This window comes from Lemur catta, chromosome 5 (genome assembly GCF_020740605.2).
Source record: "Lemur catta isolate mLemCat1 chromosome 5, mLemCat1.pri, whole genome shotgun sequence".
Lineage (NCBI taxonomy): Eukaryota > Metazoa > Chordata > Mammalia > Primates > Lemuridae > Lemur > Lemur catta.
Window position 1 is genome coordinate 33,931,380 of NC_059132.1, and position 23,925 is coordinate 33,955,304.

At 54.6% G+C, this 23,925-nt stretch overlaps 1 protein-coding gene across 8 annotated transcripts in view; it reads left to right on the forward strand.

Moving 5' to 3' along the window:
- The window catches only part of ATP2B2 (ATPase plasma membrane Ca2+ transporting 2), a 209,170-nt gene that overhangs the window by 131,795 nt on the left and 53,450 nt on the right, over positions 1 to 23,925 (forward strand). For 4 of the 8 annotated variants that reach the window (XM_045551474.1, XM_045551473.1, XM_045551471.1 and 1 more), the window contains 3 exons: positions 4,473 to 4,730; positions 5,745 to 5,870; positions 18,192 to 18,317. In XM_045551474.1, coding sequence (XP_045407430.1) covers positions 4,473 to 4,730; positions 5,745 to 5,870; positions 18,192 to 18,317 — 510 coding nt within the window. Of the gene's footprint in view, positions 1 to 4,472; positions 4,731 to 5,744; positions 5,871 to 18,191; positions 18,322 to 20,052; positions 20,086 to 21,238; positions 21,299 to 22,647; positions 22,659 to 23,925 lie in introns of all 8 variants that reach the window. The other 4 variants (XM_045551469.1, XM_045551467.1, XM_045551470.1 and 1 more) reach the window with 2 other exon arrangements.

Below are 23,925 nucleotides of genomic sequence, written 5' to 3' on the forward strand. Positions count from 1 at the left end.
AAGATCCAGGAGTGAGGGCCCTGTGCTTCAGGCGGCAGGCAGATGCTGTGCACACAGCGGGCTCAGGAGGTTCTACAGGAGGAGGAACACCGGCCCTGCAATGCAAGGAAGGGAGGGAGGGAGGGAAGAAGGAAAGGTTTAGTTATAACCCAGCCCTGCAGGAAAGATGGAGAACATCCCACCACCAGCTCCTGTTCAGACCCCACCTTGTGTGTGAGTTCATTCAGTTTTATTAATCACCTGCCATTATCTTAAGTGCCTCTGAACAGACATCCTCAGCCCTGGGCACATGGCGTCCCCACCCCCACCCCATTGGGCAGGTGAGGAAACTGGAGCTCCACAACGGTGAGGACTTGCCTAGAGCTGTGGCATGTGACCTCAAGCCAGGCCTTGGGCTTCCCTTGTTGGGGGCAGTCTCAAAGAGCTGGGCACACATCTGGACTCATTTCCAGGGGCAGGCAAGGGATACAGCAGGATGGCAGCACTAGCGGGCCCGGCTGCCCCGCCACGAGGCATGCCTTCCCGAGGAGGAGACCCGTTCTTAGCAGATGGAAAATGTGGGGCTTGGGCCCCAGCGGGCTGTGGGTTCAAATCCAGATCCAGCATGCTCATGGCAGGGCTGGGATGGACATACCTGGTGCTCCCAATTCCTGCTAGTGGCACCTCCCCTAGTGCTAGGGTGCCAGCAGAGTAACAGACACATAGTGGGTGCTTAGAAAATGTTTGTGGCTTGGCCAGGTGCAGTAGCTCACACCTGTAATCATAGCACTTTGGAAAGTGAAGGCAGGAGGATCTCTTGAGGCCAGGAGTTCAAGACCAGCCTGAGCAACTTAGTGAGACCCCTCATCTCTACAAAAATAAACAAAAACAAAAACAAACAATAGCTGGGAGTGGTGATGCATGCCTGTAGTCCTAGCTACTTGGGAGGCTGGTGTGAGAATTGTGTGAGCCCAGGAGCTCAAGGTTGCAGTGAGCTATGACGACGCCACGGCACTCTAGCCTGGGCAACAGAGCGAGACGCTGTCTCAAAAAAAAAAAAGAAAGAAAGAAAGAAAAGAAAATGTTTGTGGCTTCACCAGTTTTGAGGGGTTCTTGCTAAATGCCAGACCCTGATAACCACCTAGGAGGCAGATTTCCCAAGCAGACTGAGGTGCAGAAGGGCCAAGTGGGTTCCCAGAGGTCACGCAGACAGGAAAGGCCATACCCTCTACAGCCCCAGGTCCAGGGAGAGCAGCTGCAGTTCCCTGGACCCTGTGGCCACAGTCTCCAGATCCTGTCCCTGCCCCAGTCCAAGGATGCCCTCTCCCACTCCCTGCTTCCTTCCCCTTCCTCTTCTCTTCCCCATAACTACACCAGGGGCAGCAGGAGTTGTCCCCAGGGTCCGCAGCTCCTGGGTGGCTGACGGCCTAACCCAGGGATCTGCACACCCGCTTTCTAGCCGTCCCGAGAGACCATGTGACCATGAGACAGTTCTCAACAGGAGATAAAAGCTAATTGGCTTTGCTGGAAGAATGAATGTCCTCCAAGGCCCAGAAGGCTCCGGGTAGTGAAATGGCAAGGGCAGCAGACAGGGTTGGGAGTGGGAACAGGGTGCGAATCTTGTTTAGGCACCATGCCTTGGCTTTCAGAGGCCAGTTTAGGGAGACGAGCTTGTGAAATGAGGAGAGGACCAACATTTATCATGTACCCACCACATGCCAGCCCCTTGACTCACAAAATCCCTAGGGTTATCTCACTTTACAGCTGTCCAAACTGAGGCTCAGAGAGGCCAAGTCACTTCCTTAAGGTCACATAGCAGACCTTGGATTTGAAGCTAGGTCTTTCCAATTCCAGAGCCCCAAAACTTTCCATTGTCTTGTCTTTTAAGTGTCTGAATGCCCCAGTAATTGCTCTGACAGGGGCCCCACTGAGGAAGCACACGACAGGGGAAATAACAGCTTCCCACGCACAGTGCATAGAGCCGGGGGCGGGGATAACAAAAGTCCTATAAAATGAGGCACTGGGCTCTGTATCTCGGATCACTCCTGCCCCCTTCCCACCCCTAAGCCCCAGGAGGACGCGTTTCCATATACTCTGTTTCTGTTCAGCAGGGTTGGCCTGTGTTTCCCAGTCTTTGGGGTCTCCACTGGTGTTCTCCACGGTGGTGAAGGGGCACCGTGCCCTGGTTCCTCTCTCATCCCATCATATCCCATCATCACATGTTACTAAAATCCAGCTGGACCCCGCTTTGTAACGGGGGTTGGGGCTCCACAGAGGCAGAGTGCAATAAGGCGCCATGCTCTGGAAAATGAGCCGCAGCCACCTGCCCTGAGCGTTTCCGTGTGCTCAGCGCAGCGCTGTCTCACGCGAAGGCGCACTCAGTCCTCTGAACTGCCTTATGAGGGAGCACCTGTTATTATGCCCATTTTGCAGATAAGAAAACCAAAACTGAGGCACAGTGGTTAAATAGCTAGCTCACTCACACTCAGTCAAGTAGCACACCTGGGATTCGAACTCAGGGCTGGCCCAACGTCACTTCCCATTGGCACCATAATTATTATCATTACCACCAAGGCTGGTCCTGGTAAACAGTTTCAAATTACTGGAAAAGTCTAAAACTCCCAAGAGGAGAAAAAGTGGCTTTGAGAGTCCCACATGATGACATTGTTACAGGCCTGCACAAGACCTGGAATTTTCCAGTGTCACACACTGCTAGGCCACAGTGATTCTGTACCTTCCCAAGTTCGGGCCCACAAGCTGAGCCCCAACCTTTCCAGGAGCCAGAAGCCACCAAATATTCCCCGGGTACCACTTGGCTTTCTTGTCGTGTTGCTCTGACCCCTGGCTTTCCAGAAGCTTCTGTTGGGGTCTCTTGAAACTACTGTTCTCTTTTCCTTGAGACTGAATTAGACTTCCAAGTGGCCAGCCATGAGTCTTTGGCAAGTACATGGCAGAGGGAGCCACTGGGCTCAGGGGTAGTGGGTAGGCCAGATTTGGTGTCAGATTCCAGGCTTGGATTTAAACCCCACTATCTGCTGTGTGACCCCCAAGTGAGTCACCACCCCTCTCTGAACCACTTCCTTTCTCTCTGCCAGCTTTAGGATTAAAGCGAATGCTTAGCGTACAGAAGGCCTTGCACATTCCCCGGTCCCTGCCTGGCCCCCGATGCAAGGAACCACTCTGCGTTTTCCAAGGGTGGACGGTCAGATACTGCTCAAGGTCACTTTGCATGGAGATGGTCATTGCCCAACCCCAGTGGAAACAAAGGCCTGGGCTCATCCTGGCCGGGGCACCTCACCTCTCTGGGCCTCTGTGACTGGGGTAATACCTCTGACTCTCAAGATCCTCGGAAGGATGTGGGGAGAGGCTTGGAAAGGCCTTAGGCTCAGCCCCTCATGAAACAGGACCCACCTGCCTTTGGGCCGGAGACTTTTAGATCTGATGTGCCTGATGTTTTTCTTTTTTCTCTTCACCCTGTGGATCTGCAGACCCGGAGAGTTTAGGGGCCCAGACTAGGAGGTTCAATGGTGCAAGGGTGTGGGACGCAGATAAGTGGCCTACAGCTCGAGTGTCAGAGTCTTGGCTGTGCAGGGAGGCTCAGTCCTCAGCTGACAAGGCCTGAGTTAGAACCTCCTGCATGCTGAGCACTGGCCGAGAGCTTTCACCTTCCTCTCCTTGGGCCCGGGAAGGGGGTCTCAAGGATTCCTATTTGCAGATGAGGCCACTGAAGCCAGAGTAGGAGGCAGTGACTTACCCTAGATCATGCAAGGGCAGCAGCAGGAGTAGAACCAGCAGGGCCGTGGCTCCTGCCCCCACCCTGCTGCCGGGAGACCTGCCTCCTGGGTGCTGGAAGAGTGGGAAGAGAGGATGTTGGCAGAAACACATGTTAGCCCTAAAGCACGCTGGCTGCTTTCATTCTGTGAAAAACCTTACTTTTTCTCTTTTCTCATAAATTAGAGAAAATTCTATTTTTTTTCTCGCCCATTAGGGAAAATAAATTCTCTCTTTTTTCCCTTCTGTGCCCGGGATATGCCGGGCACTCTACGGACTTCACCTCATTAAATTCCAACCCTCACAACAGGTCCCCAAAATGAAGAATATTGTCATTTCACAGATGAGAAAACTGAGCTCCACAGAGGTGGAGCCATGTGCTCAGATCTCACAGCTGGAACCAGGGCGGGAGTCCGAGTGGCTGAGATGGAGGGCTCCGAACCGCCCGGCTGCTCGGCTAGCTCCCTGCTTGCCCCTCCTCGCTGGGGCAAGTCACTCGACCTCTCTGAGAAGCCTCAGCTCCCACATCTGTGAAATGGGCAGCATGAGTGCCCATGAGCTGAGGCACTTTGCACGGGGCGTGGCACCAGACACAGAATTAATGGATTACCACCGTTGGATCATCAGCGCTTGTTACCTGGCAGAGCTGGGCTTTAAAGCCAGGCCCAGGAGGCCCCTCCCACCTGCTGAGCCTCACTGCCTGCTTCCTTCTGCTCTTACAGGATGTGCAACTGCACAGGGCGGGGCAGAGGATGAAGGAGAGGCGGAGGCGGGTTGGATCGAGGGGGCTGCCATTCTCCTCTCAGTCATCTGTGTGGTCCTGGTCACGGCCTTCAATGACTGGAGCAAAGAAAAACAGTTCCGGGGCCTTCAGAGCCGCATTGAGCAGGAACAGAAATTCACCGTGGTCCGGGCTGGCCAGGTGGTCCAGATCCCTGTGGCTGAGATTGTGGTTGGGGACATTGCCCAGGTCAAATATGGTAAGTGTTCCAGCTACAGAGTTAGGTTCTAGAGCTGGCTTCTGGACAGAGGTGGGATAGGACAGGCAGATATAGAGACTGGCCCGGGGAAGGGGGTGGGTTCCTAAAGGCTGATCCCAAGTCAGGATGTCTTCTGAGATCCTCTGGGAAGTAGAAGCAGACTTCCCGGAAGAGGCAAGATCCCAGAATCCATTTAAATCAGAAATGGCAAATACATAGCACATGTGCCACCACTCTCCTAACTTCCACCCCTAGCAGACATTACTAATCAATCACAGCTCAGAGCCTGGATACAGCCTCAGACGCCTTCTCAACACAATACTGCAAGAACCACTAATACTCCGAATAAGTTTATAAGATTAAATCCATTTTCCATCCCTGATTTGGCTGTTGAGGAGGTGCCAGAGGGAGCAGAAGTGGATGAGTGGATAATATGGACCAGTGCTACTGCCATGGAGGAGGTGGGCAGGCTGACACCAAAGAGGGTTTGGACTAGATATGTTCTGGGTAAGTAGAGGCATGAGGTGGACCAGAGATTGGGTGTTCCTCTTCACTCAGCCTAGAGGGCTTGATTTCCCCCTGATAATGTGTTGGGATCTCCTCAGCCTAGCCAAGATAGACTAATCCCTTCTAAAAGAATTTCCCCAAAACTTGAATAAATTGAAGGTGTGAAAAAATAATAATAATAATTTCCCCAAACTGTAACTAAACCTAGAGAAAAACAAACCATTGAGAAAACTGGGCTTCAAATCCAAGCCAGGCCAAGAGAGACACTTTGTAAAGTACATGCTGCTTGAGCCCAGCCTCAGCCCCCCGGGCCTTGTGCCATTCACTGCGGCTCCAGTTTATGCTGCCCTTCGGCCTGCGATGGGCAACGTCTGGGCTCCAGTGCCTTGGGAGCCGTAGGCATCTGGCCCAGTAGTGAACCTTCCTTCATGGTCACACCTTTGAGGGAAAGTTCCAGCCTCTACAGCCACCTGCTACCTGCTGACTCCCTGCCCTTCCTCCTACCAGGTGACCTCCTCCCTGCTGATGGTCTCTTCATCCAGGGCAATGACCTCAAGATCGATGAAAGCTCCCTGACCGGGGAATCTGACCAGGTGCGCAAGTCCGTGGACAAGGATCCCATGCTGCTGTCAGGTGAGCTGCAGCCCGACGCGGGCACGCTCCCATTGCCAGTTCCTGCCCCCAGGTGGAACAAGACACCTGTGTGTCCCCTTCATGAGGATGAAGGATCTCAGAGAGGGATCTTGGCCTGCTTGGCCTCAAATAAAAACACCCTCCCTTTTTCCCAGGAAGCATACACCAAGCCTACGGTGCACTCAGCAGCACTCCAGGCCAGGGAGACCGCAGTGAATAGACTAGACAGACAATCCTGCCCTCACAGAACTTACTTTCTAGTGACTTGGTTTACTGGAGCCCTTTCTCATCAGCGATGAGAAAGACTCAGTCAGGTGACAATCATTTTGGACACCTGCAGTGCGCCAGGCACTGGGCTGGGTGCTGGGGCCGCAGCAGTGAATAAGGAAGATGAGGCCCTGGCCCTGAGGAGCTTGTGGTGGGGTGAGAAGCAAGAGGCAATGCAAAAATTCCAGAAGGGACAGGAGTCTGGAGAAAACAAACAGGGCTGTGGGATGCAGCTGGCTGGGAGGGCAGGGAAGGCTTTTTGGGGAGGCGACAAGGCACGCTGAGGTATGGGTGATGAGAGGGAGCTGGCCTTGGAACTGTCCGGGGAAGAGCATGCCAGGCAGAGGGAACAGCAAGGGCAAAGGCCCAGAGGCAGGACTGTACTGGGAGTCACCGAGTCCAATTACGGAGAAAAGGCACTCCTGGCAGAGGCCACCATGTGCAAAGGCACAGTGATCTAAAAGTATGTGGCAAGTCTTGGAAAACAAAGAGGAATGTCAACAGGTCTGCTGGGTAGGATGTTAGAAAGGAGTGAGATTCAAGGCTGGAGCATTTATTTATCCAGCATGTATTCAGTCAACATCTATTAAGCACCTACTGTGTGCCAGTGGTTAAGGAGACAAACAAGATCTCTGCCATCCTGGAGCTTAGAATCTAGTGAAGGAGCAGCCAGAAAAGGAAGAAGCATGCAAACGCTGAGGGTGTTTCAGGGAATAAGCCAGATGAAGACGTTGTACCGTTGTTATGAGATATAGAGACCCAAAGGAAGGGGGCAGGAATCTTAGTTGGTCAGGGGAGGCCTGTCTGAGGATGTTGCATTTGACCTATACCAGAACAATGAGAAGTAAGAGCATTCCGGACAGAGGTACAGCAAGTGCAAAGGCCCTGGGGTCTGTTTGAGAGATCATGGAAGGTCTCAGAATGCCCTCTTTAAACACAGAGCCACAGGAGAGCTCAATAAATGGTCATGGCCCTGTGGCCCTGGCTCTGGCCTCTGGGATGATGTGGTTGATGGACAAGCACTCATCTTTGGGAGGAGTGGCCAGGTGAGTCATCTGGATCTGCAGGAGCCCAGGGGAGGCACGGGCCTGAGAGGATGGGCAATGAAGGCTCAGACGGTTTGGGGAAGGGGCAAGAGGGGAGGATGCTCGCAGGAGGCTGGGGAGAGAATGTGTTTGGAAGCACTGGCCCGTCAGCATCCCAGCCAGCCAAGGAAGCAGGCACAGGTGCAGAGAGACCGTGGAAATGACATGGGTGGGCAGAGAGGGATGGGCAACCAGCCAGCCAGCCTGGGGTGAGTCACAGGGGAGCAGGGTCTCTGAGCAGGGACAGCAGGGCCCAAAGGGAACAGAGGTGCCAAATATAAAACAATGCAGGGGGCAGAGGACAGGAACAGGAGACTGTTCAGGGCCAGAAACAGGAAAGAGAGAGTGAGCAGGAGTTTTGGGGGCCTCAGCGAGCACCTCTCTGGCTCTGTGTCCCTTCTCTCTGTCAAGGAGAAGCCTTATAACTGAGTAGGGCCTGCGATGTCTCCAAGGCAGCCAGAAGTCCCAGGAGACCAAGGGGTCCCACAGGAGAGCCCAGGCTTGCAGGCCCTTGGAGACGGGAGGGAGCTCCCTGCTCCGCGCAGAAACACAAGGGGACGGGGGCAGACAGGAGGCACTGCAGGCCTCAGCAGGAATCCCAAGAGTCCCGTGACACCCACGCTGCAGGGGTCAGCAGTGGTTCTCAGCAACATTACCAGTCAGCCTGGGAGTGGTGGCTTGTGAGCACTGGGACAAGAAAGGTGTGACCATAAGACTCCACTGTGGGCACCCTGAGCCCAAGTTCAACCAGCAGCCTTGGTCTTGATCTATCAGGCTGGCTGGAAGCCCAGGTAGATGGAGCAGGCCTGGGGCCTCTGGATGTCAAGACATCAGCCAAGGTCTTGGGGACGTCCTTGTGGGCAAAGAGAAGGACACACTGGAGCCTAGAGATTGCCGGGGGTTGGTGCTGATTCCTGGATTGCCGGTGGCCTGGTGGGAGGTGTCTAGCAGGGAGCTCTAGCCTGTCGCAGTGTGGAAAGTGTGCCCACCAGGCTCTCAGAGACCATGGGTGCAGGGAGGGTGGCAAAAAGAAAACAAGAGCCAGGATCCTCAAGGATGGCCACAGGGTGCAGGATGAATTAGATAAAAAAAAATGAGACTCAGTGGTGTGCTTGCGGCTCTGACATTCAGAGAGCCAGCTGTGTGGGGTTGGAGGGGTGAGGGGATGTGGCTTAGCTGAAACTCATGGGGGGAAGACTAAGAAAGGGGCATCGTAGGCCCAATAGAAAGCAGTATAATTGGAAAGGGAACAATTCTCTGACAGTCAGAAATGCTCTGGGACAAAGGCGGCTGCTTATAAGGTAGTAAGTTCCCCGTCACTGATTGTGTGTGAGCAGGCTGTGGGTGGGGGTGTTGTAGAGTGGCCCCCTGGGTGGGCACTGCATTCAGTGCCCCTCCCAGCCCTGAGAATCACAGATCTTCCCTCCCCCCGTACCTCTCCTACAGATCCACCTTGTTTTGCTCTCTCTAACTTGCCGCTGCTGAGGCTATTCCGTCTTCCCAGGCAATCCTCTTTCTTCCTCTTTTCCCATTTAACTCCTGCCCATCTGCTCAGGCCCCACCTCCTCCATGAAGGCTTCTGTGACCACCTCTGCCCTGTGGCAGTTACCCCCTTGCCCCCTGGGATCCACCTTTCAGCCTACACCACTCCATTTTGTGCCTGGCCCATTCAGGCACAGACTTGTAACCTTGATTGAGTTTTTCACTGTGCAAACTATCTCAAATAAAATAAGGAAGAAAATCCATCTGTAGTCCTGCACCCCACCATATCTAACTGGTCTCCCTTTTGTGGGTCCTTTGTCCTCGGCCATACACAGACAGAGGGACACTGCGGTGATGTGCTTTTGCATCAGTCCTTCCACCCAGACAGGTCCATGCAACTGGGAGCTCGGAGCAGAAACTCTCAGGAGCCTGTGCGCAGCTCCATCCCCGCGCCCTGCAGGCCTCAGGTGCCAGAGCAGAGTAGGGGCCTGTGCCAGGGGTGTGGAGAGAGCAGAGAGATGGCCAGGCTGAATCAGCCTGAGCTCTGGAGTGAACTCGCTGTGTGGCCTTAGGTACATGGCTTCACTTCTCTGAGCCCCAGTCTCCCCGTGAGGGGCAGGGATGTCAGCGGTGGTGTGATGTGGGCGATCTCTAGCACAGCGCTGCCACGGGGAAGCCCGAGATGGGTTGGTTCCCTTCCCCACTGCCTGGGTGGAACCTGGACTTGGGGGTGAGGTAGGCTGGGGTCCAGTCCCAGCTCTGCCCCTCTTTGGCTGGGGACCCCTGATGAGCTTCTCTCCCTTTCTGAGCCTTCGTTTCCTCACTTGTAAAATGGGCTAGTAAGCCCAGCTCCTGTGGTGCTGTTGAACTGTGGAGTCTCCAGCAATGTCCGTTTTCCCCTCTCTTCCTTCATCTGGCATGTCTCCCTTTCCCTCTCCAGGATGCCGCTTCCTGCCGGCATGCAGCTCCTCCCAGCCTTCGCCTGCCTCAGCCCACCTCCTCCCGGGAGTTTGCCTTGATTACTGTCTTCCCCAGTGCTCTGAACTCTCTGCATAGCACACATTTGGATGTTCATTTTTGTGCACGACCAGACACCTTTATGTGTGTTGGGAAGCCTTGCTGACCTTCTGGTTGGATGACCCTCGAGGAACACAGAAAGACAGGGCTGGGGTGCTTGCGGGGTCCTCATGGTGGTTCAGAAACCCCCTGGTGGCATCTGACACACGGCTTCAGCCTAGAAGAGGGAAGAGAACATTTAGTTCCAGCCAGCTGGTCCAGCCATAATTAGCCTGTGTCCCTAGACAGGTCCTTTCACCTCTCTGAGCCTCTGTGTTTGTGTCTATCCATTGGTGGAGCTGGGGGCCCCCTGCTGCCTGCCCCACGGGGCTGTTGTGGGCACCACAGGCATGAACAGATGCAACCGTCCTTTGCAAACCCTGCAGTTACGGGGTGCCGTGTGGTGCAGAGCCAGCATGACGTTTAGAAGCAGAACACCCAGGTTCCAGTCCTCCACTGGCTCCCACTGAGACCTCTACCCCTCAGGCCCTCAGTTTCCCCATGTGACAAATGGGGACAGACCCAGCTTCAGAAAGACCAGATGACCCCAGTGCTCAGGGTACCAAGGAAATCGCAAAGATCTGGCAGGTTCCCTGGGACAGATAGGCAGACACAATCCCACGTCTGATGTATCTGCAGACTGGGAAGAGTAAAAATGTTCAGGAATCACAAAGTCGTGTTTGCAGGGCCGGGCAGGGAGAGAGCGCGGGCGCCAAACCAAGATGGCAAGTGCTTCCTGCCACTGCCTGCAGGAGCGCCAGCCAGTGTGACCTCAGTGGTCACTTTGCAAGAGGAGCTAGGAACGCAGGTTTTCATGTACAATTGCCCCATGTTTAAATATTAACAAGAAATTCCAATGTTTTAAAAGTCTGTGTGGATCAAGCGGCATACGAGTAGGTCCTAGAGTGCAAACTCTGGCCTAGGCCTATCCTTTTAGCTTTGTATTTTAAGATCATGTCAAACTTTCGGAAAGGTTGCAAGAATGGTACAAAGAACAAATGTGGCCCAGCTCTGAGTCAGCTGTTGCTAACATTTGCCCCTGGCTGTCTCTCAAGTCCCACTCTCGCTCTCATGGGTGGATGTGACGGCCCTGTCCTCCTACACTTTCGGTGTATCTTTCAAGAGCAAGGTAGTTCTCGGGCATGACCACGGCACGGCCGTCATGTTCTGGGGACTCGATGTTGATGCAGTGCTATTACCTACACATTGTCTGTGTCGCATTATGCCAATTGTCCCTGCAGCCAGCGTCCTCCAGGCCTGGATCTGGGGCAGGGCACTTAGATGTCTCGCCTGCTGAGCCTCCCTTGCATGCAGCAGCTCCTCACCTGGTCTCTGTCTTCATGGAAGGCCTCCCAGGCCCCAAATCCCTGTAAGTGTCCCACCAAGACAGTGATCCCTCTTAGAAGAGATAGATGCCCAGGCCTGTGATTTTGCAGCATTTCAAGCGCTTCAAAGATCCCTAGAGAATGCTGATCTTATCCCAGTTTGCAGCTGGGTAAACTGAGGCCCAGAGCAGGAGTGTAAGGCCCCCCAGAAGGCAGGGCCAGGGCAGGAGTGAGACCCTAGCCTTCCATCCTTCCATCCCTGGGCTCCCCCTGCAACCTCCAAGCACCATGTGGGCTTTATCGTCCGGCAATGTGGCCTGTTGGAAGCATCCTGTAGTGACTCCCACTGGGAACACACGCCTAGATGCCATTGCTGTGGCAGTGGATGAACTGGGGTGGGGGCTGGGGCTGGGGCAGAGGCCTGTGTTCAAACAGCAGCAGGGCCTGGCCCCAGCAGGCCAGTTGGCTCAGCCCTGGCAGGACCTCCACCCCACTCCGTCACCCCGAGCTGAGCAGTAACAGCACCGGGTTACGCAGGACATCAGTAAACCCTGTTGGGACACATCCCAGTGCCTGCTACCCACCCTGCCAAGCAGCAGGCCAGGCACCAGGGAGCTGGACCTGCTGCCACTGCCGCCGCCTCCAGGGAGCCTAGGACGACACCGTGACTACAGAAGGCCCAGTCTGCTGCTCGGCCCACACTCTCTCCATTACACTACCCTGCCTCTTCTCCATGAGAGGCAGCGGGGCGTAGTGGATAGAGCATGGGTTCAAGTCCCGGCTCCTCCACTCACAGCTGTGTGACTCCGGGCTGTCACTCAACCTCTCCGAGCCAGGAAGGCCACGGTGGGCAGAGGGGCTCGGGTTGTGCTTGTTTCAAAACCTACCTCACAGGGCTGTTGTGAGGGGGACACTTGCTGGTGGTCCAGTGCCCTGTGAGCGTGCATCATCACGTCACTCACTGCACTGATAACGGCAACGATGAAAGCTGTGCCTGGGCTGGGATCCTGTTGGCCTGCTTGGTGCTTATGTCTGGAGGCAGATGGTAGCCCCCAAAAGTGGCCTTGATCCCTTCCTCACAGCCTCTCCCCACTGAGGGTGACCTTTTAGAAGACCCCACCTGTTCCCTCTCCCTGTCCAGAGAGAGGCCTGGCTGGTCACAAGCAGGTCAAGGAGCCTGGGTTCCAGGCCCCAGCTGTCCCACACCGTCTGTGCAAACTGTCAGTCGTTTGCCTCTCTGGGCTCAGAAGGCCCTTCTAGCTCTGCCACGGGGGGCTTAGTACACCCCACTTGCCACCACAAGAGGCTTTGGCTTCAAGACAGCCAACATCTGGCCCAGCCCAGGGGAGCCATCTCCTGCTGCTCAGGACCAGCCCGAGGCCAAGATGAGAAGGTGCTGGCCCTCCTGCTGCCGCCAGGTCAGACGCCGAAGAGCTCCCCGTGGACGGGATGGGGACAGGGACGGAGGCTCAGGCAGGACAGGACAGTCCCATTGGCAGGAGCCACAGTGTTCCCCGGGCCTGGGTTCCCTTTTCCTCCCCATGGGAGGGCTGCCACAGACCCCTTGGGGCTGCCCAAACAGCTCTCATTCCCACGTGCCCACCAGCCTGCCCTGCAAGGCAGACAGCGCGAGGCTGGAGCCACACGCCACGCCGGCTCCAGCCCAGCTCTGCCCTCCCAGGCTGAATGTGGAGGTGACCCCTTTGTGCTGTGCCTGTGAAATGGGGGTGGTAGTGGCCACTTCACAGACCATGACAGCTGAGTGGAAAAGCAGCTCAGACAGTACTTGGCACACTGAGTCCTCAACCAATATCCCTTCTCCTCCTCCCTCCCCCGCAGAATACTCTCAGGGCTTCTACTGAACACCAGGCAAGGACTCCACCCGGCCACCCGCACTCAGGCTGCTCCTCCCTGCGTGGGCCCTGAGCTTCACTGTCACACAGGGCCCTCTCACCACGTGGCCTGGGCTACGCTCACCTGGCCACTGGATCCTTGGCTTGGTTTTATCTTTTTTTTTTTTTTTTTGAGACAGAGTCTCAGTTGCCGGGGCTGGAGTGCTGTGGCATCAGCCTAGCTCACAGCAGCCTCAAATTCCTGGGCTCAAGCGATCCTCCTGCCTCAGCCTCCCAAGTAGCTGGGACTACAGGCATGCACCACCATACCTGGCTAATTTTTCTATTTATTGTAGAGACGGTCTTGCTCTTGCTCAGGCTGGTCTCAAACTCCTGAGGTCAAGCGATCCTCCCGCCTTGCCCTCCCAGAGTGCTAGGATTACAGGCATGAGCCACCTGTGCCCGGAGGGTTGGTTTTGTTTATGCTGCTGATCTGTGTGCCTGTCTGCTTCCCTTAACCCCAACTAGACTGGGTGCTCCTAGATGACGGGGTTCACAGGGGACCCTCCTGCCACCCCAGAGCCTGGCTTGGACTCGACACCCCATGGTGTCTGTCCATCAGATGACGGAGTGTGGCCTGGGTGGTGAGGCGGTGGGAGGGCCATCTCGTCAGTCTGTCCACACAGACAGGGGTCTGTCCTCTGCTGGCCCATCCAAACCCTTTTGTTCCTGAGATGTAGCTGCCCTATCCCCACCCAGGACGTGCCCTGGTCTCCCTGGGCCACAGAGTGTCCAGACACCATTGCTGAGAGATAGTGACCTAAGCTGGGTCCGTCCCCATTTTACAGAGGATGACACTGAGGACCAGAGAGGAGAGGGCTGGCCTAGGGTCACACAGCAAATCAGAATCAGATTCCAGATAGTTCCCAGCCCAGGGTTCTCTCTATCCTCACTCCACCCCAGGTATTCCGAGGGGCCGTGGCTGGTTGGAGGAGGGGAGGCCTAGAGAGTTGTGCTCAAGGGATGGTGGACAGTGAGGCCTGGTGCAAGGCCCTGCCAGGGCCTTCCCCTCAAAGGGTCCTCGCCTCTGCCCTACCCAGAGCCCCTGTGGTTTCCTCTGGGAGATGAGCCCCTGTCCTTGGCTGCAGTGCCTGCTGCTCCACTGTCAGTGCCTCGGTCCCTGGTGTCAGCGTTACCCTCTGTGAGGGCCTCCTGGGGCTGGGGTGGAGCAGCAGGAGGGACAGCCTGGTCTGTCGGAGCCTTCCCCAGCAGGAGGGGCGGCCAGCGCTCAGGGCCCGGTGAAGGAGACAGCTGGGCCCAGAGATGGGTGGGAAGAGGGGACACAGCTGAGAGGAACGTGACCCTTTGTGAAACCACACAGATGATTTACTGGGGGTGTGGCTGGGTGTGCTCCATTATAAATGTAGTAGAAAGCATGAAAAAGAAGGTAGCGGGAAAAAGGGGGCTGGAGTTGCAGCTCCAAGTCAGGTTCTGCTGGGAGAACCAAGAGGAGACTCGCACTCAGACCCTGTCACCCTCAAGGGGCTCACGTCTGGGGAGCCAGGCTGGGAGGCACCCCCAGGGAAGACTGGGCGTGGTTCAGAGGAGACAGATGAAGTCCCTTTGTGGGAGGCAGGGGCTGCCTAAGGGGAAGGGCATTTGCCCTGGGCCTTGAGGAGGCGCTCTGGACAAGAGGTGAGAGAAAGGCCCTCGGGTGGTGCTGACTGTGAGTAAAGGCCCAGGACTGGACGCAAAGGTTGGGTGAGCCGTGCACGTGCCGGGCAGAGACCGGAAGAAGGCTGGGGTCTGATCCAGGGGGCACTGTCTGAATCGTTTGGACCTAGGGGAGAGTGTCTGTGCTGGGGGGTACACTGTCAGAGCAGAGGCTGGGGGGCCACTGGGGTACAGAGGGAGGGAAGACCAGAGGAGGAGGTCGGTGCCTCCACCTCGGCTGCCCTTGGCTAGGCTGGGCCTGGAGGACCCCCTGGGGCTTCACCAAGCCTGTGGCCAGAGGACACCTCCCTGGCCGCCTCCTCCCTCCTCCCTCCTCCCTGCCCCAGCTGCGGCGCTGAGCTGCCAGCTCCCTGCTGCGATGGGAGTGATTAGATTAGAAGGTGATTTGGGGTCTGATTATCTTGGGTGGAAACTGGACCCCTATGTCTTTTTCCATCCTGTCTAATTTGGGGGGGTGGGGGGCGGCCTGTCCGTTGCCACCCAGGGGAGAGAACCAACACCTGCATTTTGCAGCAGAGCTTTTCACTGATGTGTTTGAGATCTTGTCTCCTGGGGCCTTGTCTCCTGGTGTCAAGGGGAACTTAACAAAGATAATAGGCTCGAGGGACAGAGAGTTCCAGTCCTGGCTCTGCCCCTCACCAGTGGGATGACTCTGGGCAAGCTACGTCTTCCATTGAGCCTCAGTTTCCCCTGGTGTGGGGACTAAATGAGATCACCGTGTGGAGGGCAGCACACGCCCTGCACACAGCGGGCGTCTCTTGGAAGTTAGCTCGGGTGGCGGCTACTGCTTTCTGTGCTCTGTGAGTGTAGCGAAGTGCCCTTCCTCTCCTTGGAAGAGTCTCCAGCAACCCCCAGCCCCACATGACCTCTGCTCATCTGTCTGATGCTGACCTTTCACAGCCTCTCCTCCCAGCCCCGAGACAAGCCAAGTTGGTGCCTGAGACAGCATCTTGTCAGCGAGTTACCATAATGACCACCGTTCGGTTGACTGGGCAGGGGTGGGTGGGCTCCAGGAGAGGTCACCCGGCCTGGGCTGCTCAGCCTGGAACCCGTGTCTGAGCTCATTCTGTGGTCCCCACTGCTTCCTGGCCAGGGGCAAAAGAGAGTTGTCCTTCTGTCCTGGGAATGGCCGAAGAGCTCACCGTCTGAGCATCTGGCTCTGTTCCCACTGCCAGGCAGCCTACCCACTCTGTGAGCCTTCAGGTCTCGGTTTCTGCATCTGTGCATGGCCAGGCTGACGTTTGCCTGCCTTAGAGGAGCTCCCTGGAAAGTGTCTGTCTGTCTGCAAAGCACTGTAAGATCCAGAGATCCTGGGAGCCAAGGGGCGGGAGCACCACACACTCACACACGTGCAGGCACGCATGTGCACGCAATACTGAGCTGTCATGCAGATCCTAGAAGGAAACAGCCAAGGTGGGTGACACCACTTGAAAAGTGAAAGTAGATTCTTTGCTTAAGCGAAGTACTTTGGGTCCTGACTCAGAACCCCTTGACTCCTGCTTTGTATATAATTCCAATGGGTTTGCTCACCCGGACTTCAAATCTGAAGCAAACTGGAAAACAATGAGAAGATTGTTGGAGACAAATTCCACTGAAAACAGGGAGAAGTGGCAGCCAGTCCCAAGGGGAAAGAAGGGAAAACTCTAAAAAGCAGGAGCGAGTTCCAGAAGCAAGTCCTAGAGCATCGGGCGTCAGGATGGTGGCTGCTAGGGCCCCTCCGATGCCGTGTGGCCAACCTGCTGTGGTGCTCACTGCGCCGTGCTTGGCCGGGACGGGAGCCTGACTTCATTTGAGAAGGAACTGTGTGCTGATTTGTAGAGAGCCTTCTACCCAAAGTAGTAGAAAGTAAAATAAAACAAAATAAATGGGTGCCTGGAGAGCCAAACATCACTAATTCAAACTCTTTACTAAGTAGGGGACCGCTGACACCTGAACCCTGTGCAGGTGGCACCACACAGGCCATGAGGGTTGTGGACAGCAGCCGCGTGCACCCAGCTCTGGCAGTGTGTTCACCTTGCTGTGCAGACATCACCACCGTCCATCTCCAGGACTTGTCCATCTTCCCCACCCGAAACTCTACGCATCACACACTAACTCCCATTCCCCCTCGCCCAGCTCTAGCACCCACCATTCTGCTCTCTGTCTCTGTGAATGTGATTACTGTAGGGATCTCATGTGAGTGGAATCGTATGGTATTGACAGTCCTTTTGTGGGGGGCTTATCTCACGTATTATAATGTTCTCATGCTTCATCCATGTTGCAGCACGTGTCAGAATTTCCTTCCTCTTTAAGGCTGTGTAATACCCATGGAGTACATAGACCACATTTTTCCCCTTTGCGTCTTATCCTCACTAGGCCATAAGCACTCTGCGTGCTCTTGGGTAAGTAGCCCTGTGAGCCTGCATGGTGGAGGGGCCCATCTTCAAGCAGCAGTGACTCTCATGTCAAACAAGAGCTGATGCCGAAACCCCCCGAGAGAAAACAAAAGTAGAGCCACTCTGACCAAAGGCCTCCTTTGGCCCCCAACAGCTGTCCTTTCAGCCCCTGGAATTCTTTCTAGGGGCTGAAGGGCCCTTTGGAGACCAGTTTGAGAAATCTAAAATTCTAGCAAAGAGGTTCTTAACCTTTCCTGCAGCACGGATCCCTGGGGAAGTCTGGTATCGTCATGTGTCATCCCTGTTCAGAATAACACTTTGAAGTGCATAAAATAAATATATTAGATAGCAAACAAAACCAATTATATTGACATAATTTGAGTAGTAAAAAAAAAAAGGGTGGTAATGTATTGCTTCTTTATTAGTGCATTGAATAGCAAGATCCACCTAAGTAGTGAAATAGGACTGAACATCAGCAATTCTGCAACAGCTGTAAAGTGATATGAAAAAGAATCTGTGATTTTCATAATGTATGCAATGGCGTTGTGGGCACCAGTAAGACTCCTGGAGTTTGTTGCCTACATTTGTAATAGGAGAGATGCTAAGTTTCAGTTATAGGTTTGTGAAAATAAAGGTGTAATTTTTTTCTCATCTAAGTTCACAGACCCCTGAATTCTTTCCTCAGATCTTTGGTGGGCGGTTGCTGACGACCCCATTTTAAGCAGTTCTGTCCAGGGCTTAGTTGGCATTTCTTTACTGATTACAGAATTAGAATGAGATCTGGTTCTAAAGACTATGAATAAAGAAAAGAGTGGTCCCTGCTTGGTCTGTAAGGGTGGGAGAGGATGGGGGAGAATGAGGTAGAGGGAGGATGTGATCGTCCAGGGCAGGGTAGTAGGTGGTAGGCCTGGAACTGTTTGGGGGCCTGAAAAGTAAGGAGGGATACCTGTGTTTCAGCCTCACGCCCATCCCATCACTGTCCTAGGTGAAATCTTCTTAAAAGGACCCACCACACACACACAGTGTAAAACTTAACCATAGCTAGGGCCCCATGACCTCAGCAGGAGAAGAGCAATGAGCTGACTGAGACCTAATTTCTTTTTCTCCTTTGGGGAGAGGGCTTCAGCCATGCAATGGTTAACTTGGCTTTTGTGCCATTCCTCAGGAACCCACGTGATGGAGGGCTCAGGTCGGATGTTGGTGACTGCTGTGGGTGTGAACTCTCAGACTGGCATCATCTTTACCCTGCTTGGGGCTGGTGGTGAAGAGGAAGAAAAGAAAGACAAAAAAGGTAAGCACAACCCCCTTGCAGACCAGGAGAGGAGCTCTTAAGGCCACTTTTTTTTTTTTTTTTTAGTTTATTTGTTTACTCAACAAAACAGTTATTGAGTGCCTTCTGTGTCCACACCCTGTGCTGACAGCCACCTCCTGCATCCTCAAGGCCCTGCTAGGGCCAGGTGGGCTCTGTCTGTTCCATCTCCAGGGTCTTGTCCCAGTCTCTGTCTTGTTCAGTCATGTCATGGAGACCCCCCCCTTCCCCCCTGGGCAAGGCCAAGAACGCTGACCACATTGTTGGGTCACCAACCTCAGGTGGTAGAAACAGCCAGCATGAACTGGTCCCATCAACACCCCAATATTGAGTAGAAATCCCTACCCAAGCATATTCCTTACACTGTTGTCAGCTCCACTGAGTAGAGCTGAAAATCCAGCCAGCAGAGACTTGTCTAAGATGTGGGCAGAAGAGGTTATAGGGAAGGTAGCCAAACAGGTGGCTCCAACTCAACCACTGTGAGTTCCTTCTCCAATGACCCTGCAGTGGCCACCTTGCCTGGGTTCTGGTTCTTCCTCCCCCTTGGAAGTAAGATTCCTTATTCACTGTTTGCCCCTCAGTGTGACATTCCAGTAGCCCAGGCTAAAAGTGCCTCTGAGAATAGGGAGGGATGCTCACACAAGAGGCCCAAATACCATCAGGTCAGGCCCAACTCCAAAGGCCCAGGCTTCTGGCCCCAGCACAGCCCACTCCTTATCTGACACCCACACTTTGCCTCAAGGATATCCCCCTTTCACATTTTCAGTCTTTTGTCTCCTTCCCCAAGCTCTAGGGGAGGATCTGCAACATCCAGAACTTCTGGAATTGGAATCCTGGGAGAAGGGAGATGGGAGGGCAGACAGCCCCTCCCTGAGTTTCAGGGGCAGCTCTGCCACCTCCAGCTCTCAGAGGCCAATCAGGCACAGAGCCTGGGTCAGGATTGAAGGTGACTTGTTTCTGAAGGCAAAAACCATTTTTAGTGGTTCTCCCTAAGATTGTGGCTACCTGAGCAGCAGGAACAATGGAGCCGGGCTATGGTCTGGGAAATCAAGAGATTGGAGAGAGAAAGGGGTGCTGAGGTTGCAATTGAGGAGAGAGACCTGGCCAAGAGACTGGGAGGGTGTCACGATAGTGTCCACGCACTATGTTGGAACCTGTGGTCAGGGTGGGCGGGCCCTGCCCCAGAGTGCTGGCAAGTGGGCAGGTTTGAGCACTTGCACAGGATGCAGCAGCCTGTACCCACTTCCGTGTCCTCACTAGGGCCTGGGTGAGGGGAAGACACAGCCAGACTCTTCCACAGGCTAGACTTGTGTTTTTAAAAACGCCTCCAGGAAGACAGGCCTCAACTGGCCTGGAAGCGTGGGTTAGGGTCCTTTGCTGACATGCACCTGTACCCCAGCAAGATAGGAGTATCAGAAGAGTCGGCCCCATGTAGAGAGAAGGGGTGGCATGTGGAGGGGACGTGGCAGAGGAAGCCTGGGGACAGCCCAGCATCTCAGCCCACAGTGAGCTTCCTGGCCAGGGCTGGGCCCCTTCTGCCCTCCCGTCCTATCACCTCCTCTAGGGCCATTGCTTAGAGCCCACCAAGCACATGTTCCCATTTCACGATGAACCCAGGTGCGTGGCTGTGTGTGCATGTATGTGTGTGTGCTCATGTGTGCAGATGGGGCTGTGTGTGCTTCTCCTTCATTAACATGTCTCAAAAATCATCACACAGGTGTGAAGAAGGGGGATGGCCTTCAGCTACCAGGTACAGTAAGACACCCCTTGGGCTTTTAGAAATAGCAGCAGCCTTTGGCCACTGGGCCCTGCCCCCAGACCACCAGCACGCAGCTGGGGAAGGCACTTGCCTGCTGAAGGCTCCCCAGAGACACTCCTCTGTGCCCTTGTGTGATGCCAGCCCTGTGGGATGAACCAACACCCCATTCTGCCCTCTTGCCCGTATGGTGCTTCACCCTACTGGCCAGTGCCGCTTGGCACCACCACTATGCCCCCAGCACCCCAGCCCTGTGCACGGCACACAATGCCTCACTCCCCACCACCATGCCTGGCCCTGCTCCCTCCACCCACACCCTACAGAGCCCGTGTCCACCTCACCCAATAGTGTGTCTCACCTAACAAGGCCTCTTCCTTCTCCTCCCCATAAAACCCTACTCCCCACCCCGCAAAAAAAGCACCAGGGGTGAATTTGGCCATTTCGTATCACTTTTAATTTCTAAATTAAGATAAACTCACTAGTTCCTTTTCTGTCTCGTGTACAAAACGTGACATATTTGATGTCACCTTTTAAATGGCAGACATGGCCCGTGGGTGTTCCCAAGGCAATCTTTGGCGTGCTGGTTAGGGAAGCAGGACATGGCCCTGGGCAGTGGCCTGAGTCAAAGGCATGAATCTGGTTAATTCACTGCCGTGGGCAGACGCTCTGCTGGAGCACTCTGGCACACGGTGACTGAGGTCATAGCAAACACCCATTCTGAGTGCTTGGTGACCACACCCCATGGCACACTGAATATTTTGAACTGACTCCTGGCCATGGGTTCCTCTGGCCCCAGTGGGCAGCCAGATCCCCTCCTCCACGGAACGCTCCCTGACGGGGGACCCACCCGACCGGCCGGGCCGACAGGGCCCACACGCCACCGCAGAGCAGCGCCGTCCCCCAGCCGCCCTGCTCGTCCTCCGTGCTTTGTTTCAGAGACCACCGTGTCTGAGTTCTCCCCTTCCATGTCTGTGGCATCTGTGGGAACATTTCACCCAAATCTGAGTTTCTAGATTTCCAACAAAGTACTTATTTTTTTTATAAGAATAGAGTCATGTTATTTCCCCACAAGTTGGTGCGTGTCTTTATCGTTGCTGCTTTTCTCCATTGTGACACACTGCATTTTCCATCCCTCCCACCCCTGCAGCAGCAGACGGCGTGGCAGCTGCCATTGCTGCAGATAGTGCCAATGCCAGCCTAGTCAATGGTATGTCTCCGGCGGCGAGCTCTGGGTCTTGGTTGGATGGGCCTCTCTCCCCCCAGCTCTGGGCTTTCTTTCCCTGTTCTGGACCACACAGATCTCAGATGTGCATGGGCCGCTCAGACAGTCACCCTCTCACGCGGGGCCAGTGCTTAAGAGAGGAGCCACACTGGGGAGTCAACTCCATGCTCACTTGTGGCTGCCAAAAAGGCACTGGCCCCTATGGGCTCTTGCTCCCCAGAGGATCCCAGAAGAGGGACATTACTTTGGCTTCAGATCTGGCCCCCAGGAAGCAGCAGTATCCCACCCAGCGTGGCCCTCTCCTAAGTGCGTCCTGGCCCTGGCTTTGGGAAGAAGGCCTGGGGTCAGGACCTGGGCTGAATCTGACATCTGGGTCCCCAGAAAAGGCATCAGTCCTTGACTCTAAAATGCCCTCAAAGGAGGGGGACCCAGGCCGGGTTCAGCTCCTTGGCCCTGCCCCACAGCATGGCTGGGTCACCAGTAGACATTTCTTCCTCTTCTCTTTCTGTCCCTCGATCATAGACTGGTGTTTCTTGCTGTTGCTTGTGCTGGAGCGTTTGTCCTGGGTCTGTGCGTTCTGACTGGCCCCCTTGGGAGTGGGAGGTGGGAGAAGGGGCTGTCTCTGTGTACCTGGATCTGCACTTTAACCTCTTTACACATGGGCAGGAAGTAATTCCATTCACTTGCCTCCAAGCCTGTAGAAGATTTCAGATTTCTATCCCCTCCCAACTTCTGAGCAACAGGCGAGGCTTCTGTTTACTGAGATACGGCCCCTGTCCCCAAATAGGTAGTCACCCAGGCTACTTCTGAGCTGCTGAGAGCCATCAGGGCTCAGTCATGAAAGCCTTGCCCCAGAGAAGCCAAGGGAAGGGGGAAGTCTCTGCTCCAGCACCACTGCACACCAGCACTGGGTTATGGGTTCTTATTCACGTCCTTTACTCCTCACCAGTCCTGAAAAACATGGAGACTTGTTCCCCATCCTCCCATTCCTGCCCCAGACCTCTGGCCAAGCCACCTGGATTCAAAGTAACCAGAGATGGGAGTGCCTAGTAGATTTCTGGGGCCGGGTAAGGCACTTCTGCCAGCAGGACCTTGCCAAGAAGGGCTAATTCGGGTGTGAGTCTCTTTCAGGCACAGGAGGAGGAAGGAGGACAGCTTGGGAAGTGGGAGGTGTCATGCGTCAGGGAGGGCAGGCTAAGAGGTGACAGGGAGAACCAACGTGGGCAAACCCACGACTGGGGGAGAAGGAACCAGGAGGTGGTACCCACTTCCTCTAGACGATGAGCCTGCTGGGCTCTGTGAGCACTCAGACCCCTCTAGGCTGCCAGGTCCAGAGAAAAGGGCAGTTTCACTTCCACACTGCAGCAGAAAACCCCAAATATCCCAGGAAAAACTGCAGGAAAGATGGGAAGCTTTCATTTCTTGACCACCTACTGTGCACCGGGCACTGTTGCAAGCATTTCATGTTCCCCATTTCATTTAATCCTCCTGACAACCCCATGATGCAGGTTTTATTGTCCCCACTTTAAAGATGAGGAGACTGAGGCTCAAGGAGATCAAGAAGCTAGCCCAGGGTCACAGAGCTGGAACCCAGACCTGGCTGGCTCTAAAGTGTGAGCTGTCCTCCTCCTCCTGATGCAGGATTTCCCCGTGGAGTGTGTCTTGTAAGTTTCACAAGGATGTTAACAATCTTCCCCCCAAGAAAAGAATCCTGTGGCCAAAGATGTTTAGGGACCGCTGGATTGACTTGGTTTCTTCCTAGTTAGAGGACTTCTCAGAGCTTTGAATATGCTGGTGTGTAGTGGAGAGTTATATCCAGGGTTTCCCAGGCCTATTTGACTTCCAGCCCTTGCCTGGCTGAATCCTGTGGGATCAGTATGCCCCATGATATACTCGGGAGACAGTGCTATAAGCCATTGCTATTCAAAGTGTGATCAAAAGACCTGAAGCCTGAGCATCACCTGGGAGCTTGTTAAAAGTGCAGAATCTCGGGCCCCGCCCAGACCAGCTGAGTGAGGTTCTCCATTTGAACAAACTTTCCAGACTCCAAGCAAGAGCTGAGCCTTGGTGAGGGGGAGTTAACTGTACTTTCCCCTCCTTCCTCTGAGCCAAATTGCAATGACTTGAATGTGGGGGGAAAAATTGGGGATGGCAACATTCCCCTTGACCCCACTTGCCCGAGCCCCCCAACTGAAAGGTGGGTGTGTTCCATTTATCTCGGAGGCATTATGATTGCTGTTATTATTTTATCATTTTCTTTTATGTTCATTAATACCTCACCTGTAATCACAGTTATAATCACGGTTAATGACACATCCCTGTTAGCCCCTGAAGTTTACACGGCACTTTGCGGGTGCCTTTTGTAAGCATCGCCTTGGCTGACATCAGCCCATTCCACAGAGAAGGAAATGAAGGCACAGGGAAGAGGAGTGCTATTTCCCAGGTCTCCCTAAAGCTTGCGTATCAGCTCACCCACCAGGAGTCCTCCAGATTTACGCTCTTCACACTCACGTCCCTCATGGGGCACCATTTGGAATGGTGAGAATGCAGAGAAGGGCCTCCAAGACACCGGCCCAGTGCCCCTTCTTGGATCCCATCCCCAGCTCCCCTGA